Here is a 6,714-nt window from a genome sequence, read left to right on the forward strand (position 1 = left end):
GCGCGGAGCGCAGGGAACTACCCAGAAGCCACTACTGATCTTCTCCACAGCACAGAGGACGGGTGGGTGGTGTATACTGTGCGGGGGGGGCAGGTGGGTGGTGTATACTGTGTGGGGGAGGGGCAGGTGGGTGGTGTATACTGTGCGGGGGGGGGCAGGTGGGTGGTGTATACTGTGTGGGGGAGGGGCAGGTGGGTGGTGTATACTGTGCGGGGGAGGGGCGGTTGTTCAGTATATGAGAAGTGTCTGTTCGGGGGCCATGTATATGATCTGCTCTAGATGAGGGGCTTCTTTCTTTTCCATATCGTCCTCAGCAGCACACGCGGGGTTAATACTTCACTTCTCCCGCTAGGATAGAATAAGTCTTAATTTACATAATCTACAGCGCAGTCCCTGAAACCGTAACGCATTGCCGCTTGCTGTGGCCCCCGCCCCCCTCTCTGCGGTCCCCCCCGCCCCTCTCTGCGGTCCCCCCCGCCCCTCTCTGCGGTCCCCCGCGCCCCTCTCTGCGGTCCCGCAGTTGAACAACTCTAGCAGGACTTCATAGAGAAACGAGCCGTCTTCTATCTAAGGGGATCAGGACTATATTCCGGAATCTTCTCTGTTCCCTGACAGTCGGAGACTTGACCGATTTCAGGATGGAGTCGATAAGATCGGTCATTTCCTTCTGGCAGGAGGACAACAATTGGACGCTACAATTGAGCTGGACGAGGCTTCTCTCCATGTGGCGGTTCCTCAGGGGGTTGTGGTACCGGGCTGGGACCACTGCTCTCAGGATCTTCTTGTAGGACCTTTACCGCCAGAACACTTTCTGATCTCGAAATTATTCTAAACCATGAGAAGTGTGAACTGACACCAAGGAGGAAGTGCAATAAAGTGTCCGCGTCTCCACCACAGATGACCGGACTCTTATCAGGGCTCACAACCTCCATCCCTGAGAGGAGTCCTGGCACAGGCCGTCAGTGGTTAGACAGGTTGCTGAAAGAGGAGCTGACGTCGTGGTCACTCGGGGGAAGTCGTTACCAACTCTGGTTTTGACCATGGATCCCACAGACCAGGATTGAGGAGCCCATTTGGGCCAGAGCCGGGTGGTCTCAGCCTCCTAAATGTCATGGGAGCTCCGGGGACGATCTGTATATAGAATAATGTCCTGGGGGGGGGGGGAACGACGATCTGTATATAGAATAATGTCCTGGGGGGGGACGATCTGTATATAGAATAATGTCCTGGGGGGGGGACGATCTGTATATAGAATAATGTCCTGGGGGGGGACGATCTGTATATAGAATAATGTCCTGGGGGGGACGATCTGTATATAGAATAATGTCCTGGGGGGGACGATCTGTATATAGAATAATGTCCTGGGGGGGGACGATCTGTATATAGAATAATGTCCTGGGGGGGGACGATCTGTATATAGAATAATGTCCTGGGGGGGACGATCTGTATATAGAATAATGTCCTGGGGGGGACGATCTGTATATAGAATAATGTCCTGGGGGGGACGATCTGTATATAGAATAATGTCCTGGGGGGACGATCTGTATATAGAATAATGTCCTGGGGGGACGGGACGATCTGTATATAGAATAATGTCCTGGGGGGGGACGATCTGTATATAGAATAATGTCCCGGGGGGGGGGGAGGACGATCTGTATATAGAATAATGTCCCGGGGGGGGGGGGAGAGGACGATCTGTATATAGAATAATGTCCTGGGGGGGGACGATCTGTATATAGAATAATGTCCTGGGGGGGGACGATCTGTATATAGAATAATGTCCTGGGGGGGGGACGATCTGTATGTAGAATAATGTCCCGGGGGGGGGGGGGAATGATCTGCATATAGAATAATGTCCTGGGGGGGACGACGATCTGTATATAGAATAATGTCCTGGGGGGGACGATCTGTATATAGAATAATGTCCTGGGGGGGGGACGATCTGTATATAGAATAATGTCCTGGGGGGGACGATCTGTATATAGAATAATGTCCGGGGGGGGGACGATCTGCATATAGAATAATGTCCTGGGGGGGACGATCTGTATATAGAATAATGTCCTGGGGGGACGGGACGGACGATCTGCATATAGAATAATGTCCACATCAGAGGTCACGTGAAATATAAAGCAGACGAGCCAAGTCCAAATGTTCTGCAGCCGGGTGACCTGTTGAGATGGAGACTGCCGGTGACGCAAGATCTGCCACCACCAAGGGATGCGCTATCCGGAGTCCGGCAGACGCCATGTGAGGGCCGGCGTGGAGGTGGACCGGAGGACCCTGCGTGGTGAGGGCCGGCTTGGAGGTGGACCGGAGGACCCTGCGTGGTGAGGGCTGGGCTGGAGGTGGACCGGAGGACCCTGCGTGGTGAGGGCTGGTCTGGAGGTGGACCGGAGGACCCTGCGTGGTGAGGGCTGGTCTGGAGGTGGACCGGAGGACCCTGCGGGGTGAGGGCTGGTCTGGAGGTGGACCGGAGGACCCTGCGTGGTGAGGGCTGGTCTGGAGGTGGACCGGAGGACCCTGCGTGGTGAGGGCCGGCGTGGAGGTGGACCGGAGGACCCTGCGTGGTGAGGGCCGGCGTGGAGGTGGACCGGAGGACCCTGCGTGGTGAGGGCTGGCGTGGAGGTGGACCGGAGGACCCTGCGTGGTGAGGGCCGGCTTGGAGGTGGACCGGAGGACCCTGCGTGGTGAGGGCTGGTCTGGAGGTGGACCGGAGGACCCTGCGTGGTGAGGGCCGGCGTGGAGGTGGACCGGAGGACCCTGCGTGGTGAGGGCTGGCGTGGAGGTGGACCGGAGGACCCTGCGTGGTGAGGGCCGGCTTGGAGGTGGACCGGAGGACCCTGCGTGGTGAGGGCTGGTCTGGAGGTGGACCGGAGGACCCTGCGTGGTGAGGGCTGGTCTGGAGGTGGACCGGAGGACCCTGCGTGGTGAGGGCTGGTCTGGAGGTGGACCGGAGGACCCTGCGTGGTGAGGGCCGGCGTGGAGGTGGACCGGAGGACCCTGCGTGGTGAGGGCCGGCGTGGAGGTGGACCGGAGGACCCTGCGTGGTGAGGGCCGGCGTGGAGGTGGACCGGGAGGACCCTGCGTGGTGAGGGCCGGCGTGGAGGTGGACCGGAGGACCCTGCGGGGTGAGGGCTGGTCTGGAGGTGGACCGGAGGACCCTGCGTGGTGAGGGCCGGCGTGGAGGTGGACCGGAGGACCCTGCGTGGTGAGGGCTGGTCTGGAGGTGGACCGGAGGACCCTGCGTGGTGAGGGCTGGTCTGGAGGTGGGCCGGAGGACCCTGCGTGGTGAGGGCTGCTCTGGAGGTGGACCGGAGGACCCTGCGTGGTAAGGGCTGGTCTGGAGGTGGACCGGAGGACCCTGCGTGGTGAGGGCCGGCGTGGAGGTGGACCGTAGGACCCTGCGGGGTGAGGGCTGGTCTGGAGCTGGACCGGAGGACCCTGCGTGGTGAGGGCCGGCGTGGAGGTGGACCGGAGGACCCTGCGTGGTGAGGGCCGGCGTGGAGGTGGACCGGAGGACCCTGCGTGGTGAGGGCCGGCGTGGAGGTGGACCGGAGGACCCTGCGTGGTGAGGGCTGGTCTGGAATCATTCGGACTGTATTGTACGCGCGTAGATAATCCAGGGCAAGTCCTCTGCCTGGTGTGGACAATCCTCCCCCTATTGCTTCACTTCTTGAGTCTTCACAATCCGGATTTGACCTCCAGTCTAAAATTCAAGACGTTTAAGGTTCATTTATCAGCAATTAATTTCCTGGCATTTTTCATCTGGTTAACGGATTCTTTAGAAATTTGAGGTGCCCGTGGTTTCTTGGGACCTCTCACTGGTTTGGGGGGCATCTTTTTAGCCTTTCTGAGATGAAGACTTCACCACACATGGTCATGGACGGTCTGATCCTACGGGCTGTGCCGGGTTTCCTTCCTAAAGTTCCTTCTAATGCCAACTTGAAGCACAAGGTTTTCCTCCCCGTCGTCACCGGGGGTGTTGTGGAGGTCGTCCTAATACCTGGAGCGAGATGTCAGTCAATCGGAAGCTCTGCCTTTACCATTTCTCGGTTCCAGTCATTGGAACGAAGTCGCTGGATCTTGGTTACCCAGAGACTCTCCCTGCACCTTCTGCCGGAGCAATCTCTACGTCATGCGGAGGAGGGGGCTCCGTCTCTGGACCGCGTTGTCCGGCCACTTCCTGCTGGCGGCTGCTGACCGTTAACACCCCCCCCCCCTCTTTATTTTACATTGCTTCCTTTTTGCATTTAGGACAAGTACAAATTTACTCATCGAAATGTTTCCTTTCCATGAATCCGAATACCGCACAAAGTTTTCGGCCCTTCTTGAATCTTCATTGCTGTATAAATAGATGGTTTGTCGTGGTTGCTGGGAAATATTAACCCTTCTTGTTCTTCTTTTGGTCTCATGGAAAGGAAAAATTTCGGTGAGTAAATTTGAACTTCCTGGGGCGCCACCATTTTGTTTATGTGACTGCCGGGGGGGTTGTGAATCAGCGCCTCCTGAGTGCATATATAGAAGTCTAACCGTTTCATGTAGCAATGAATGCTGGGATTGATGTAGTCAATAATATGTGGGTATAATCTCTCTATCGCACACGTTATGGTGATGTTTTTTGGGGCCTTATTTACTGTGGGGGGTACATGTGCTTTTATATGGGGGGATGCAGGTGACGTGACTGGAGTCTCCGATGTTTCTTTTATTTCATTGTCCTCTTATGTTTCCCTGCAGCGCCGTCTTTGAGCTCCTTCTCCACAGTTGACTTACTAAGGAAACGTCTCCATGAAAAGATTGAGGAATCTCGCGGCCAGGTGAGGACGTGCATGTAGTGCAGAGGAGGGCGTGCGAGGGCGCAGAGGGGGCTGGGTAAGGACGTGCGCATGGTTCACAGAGGGCTGGGCGAGGGCGCGGTTCACAGAGGGCTGGGCGAGGGCGCGGTTCACAGAGGGCTGGGCGAGGGCGCGGTTCACAGAGGGCTGGGCGAGGGCGCGGTTCACAGAGGGCTGGGCGAGGGCGCGGTTCACAGAGGGCTGGGCGAGGGCGCGGTTCACAGAGGGCTGGGCGAGGGCGCGGTTCACAGAGGGCTGGGCGAGGGCGCGGTTCACAGAGGGCTGGGCGAGGGGGCGCGCGCTGTTCACAGAGGGCCGGGCGAGAGCGCGCGCGTGCTTCACAGAGGGCCGGGCGAGGGCGCGCAGGGTGTAGAGGGGGACAATATTGTTAATGAGCGTTCCTCTCAGCATGGTGGCACGACTTCTGCATCCTCAGTAATCAGTAAATTCGCCTGTCCTCCTTCTTTCTGGTTGCAGGTTTCAAATAAATCTGTTTCCACTGAAGAAATTGAGAGAAGGCGACAAAGAAGGAAGCAAGAGCGAGAGCGGAAGAAGAGAAAGAGGAAGGAGCTGAAGATGAAGGACAATCCTGAGACACCGACGGTGGACACCTCCTCAGGGGAGAAGCTTCCAGAGGACCTGACCAAAGACACAGCTCAGCCTCCAATAGTCTTCAATAAGGTGGAGGTCCGCGACGAACCCATCAATAAGGTCATGAAGAAGAAGGAGAAGAAACAAAGCGTGAAGGGCAACATAACCCCCATGACGGGCAAGAACTACAAGCAGCTGCTGAGCCGCCTGGACTCCCGGAAAAGCAAACTGGAGGAGCTGAGGGCTAAAGACCAGGAGAAAGCCAAGGAGTTTGAGAACAAGATTAAATGGACTAATGTGCTGTACAAAGCCGAGGGCCTGAAGATCAAGGACGATGAGGGGATGCTGAAAACCGCGCTGAAGAGAAAAGAGAAGCAGAAGGAGCAGAGGAAGAGTCGCTGGGACCATCGAATACAGAACACGGCCGAGAAGATGCAGCAGAGACAAGACAAGAGGAGCCGCAACATCAAGAAGAAGAAGGTGGCCAAACTGGAGAATAAGAAGAACCGCGCTCGCAAGCGTGGACGGATCATGCCCGAGGACGTGGCCAAGGCCAAAGTGAAGTGACGTGTGCTGGGGCGAGTCAGAGATACCGACGCTCTTCATGATGAGTGTCGGTGAGGACGGTTCATCCGGCGGAGTCGGCTCTGTGGGTTTTCTTTTTTATAACCGTGTAAAATAAAGACCCGAGTGACGGGACGGGCTCCTGGCGTCAATGTAGCCGCGTGTCCCTCCGCACTGCGGATTTTATATAGTTACTGAGATTCGTGGCACCATCAGGGAGATCATTGATGGGGTGTAAGACTTAGGATTACTTGTGGTTCGGGCATACTGGGGCATGGCAAGACTAAGCGCCGGCTGCTTGCGCCACATCTATACACACAATCCATTTTGTGGCGTGAAATGCTGTTCTGGTGGCGGCAGGAAGAGACGTGTTTTGTGTTGTGGGCTCCATATTGGCGCAGGTTGACAATTTGAAATGATTCGCGCTCTCTTTGTAAAGTGTCGTAAGAAATTCAGGCCTTTGAAACTGGTCCAAGGTCCTCCATGTGCTCAGTCAGGGGGGCATCAGAAATAAGGTGTAAATTAGGGTTAGGGTGCAAGTTTCAGAGTCCTTTACCTGATGTGATGTGCTGCTGCCTGCGGGCGGGCCGTCTGCCTGGCTCTTACTGACACCGGCTCATATTTCACACTCTACAGACAGACTAAATCTGATTGTCTGGCAGAGCTGAAAGAGGGAGGCGAGGGATCTAGCTATGATTGACTCCAGATAGAGAGAAGGGGAATAATC

General features: G+C 56.4%; 1 protein-coding gene across 1 annotated transcript; it reads left to right on the forward strand.

Annotated features, from left to right (window-relative positions):
* Positions 1–4: 4 nt before the first annotated feature.
* On the forward strand, positions 5–6,181 carry SURF6 (surfeit 6; the record flags this gene model as incomplete). Its single annotated transcript, XM_075848442.1, has 3 exons — positions 5–62; positions 4,735–4,814; positions 5,310–6,181. Coding segments are annotated over 3 exons (819 nt in total), but the record flags the coding sequence as incomplete, so codon positions are not given.
* Between the last annotated feature and the right edge of the window lie 533 nt (positions 6,182–6,714).

The sequence above is a fragment of the Rhinoderma darwinii genome, unplaced genomic scaffold (assembly GCF_050947455.1).
Source record: "Rhinoderma darwinii isolate aRhiDar2 unplaced genomic scaffold, aRhiDar2.hap1 Scaffold_4044, whole genome shotgun sequence".
Taxonomy (NCBI): domain Eukaryota; kingdom Metazoa; phylum Chordata; class Amphibia; order Anura; family Rhinodermatidae; genus Rhinoderma; species Rhinoderma darwinii.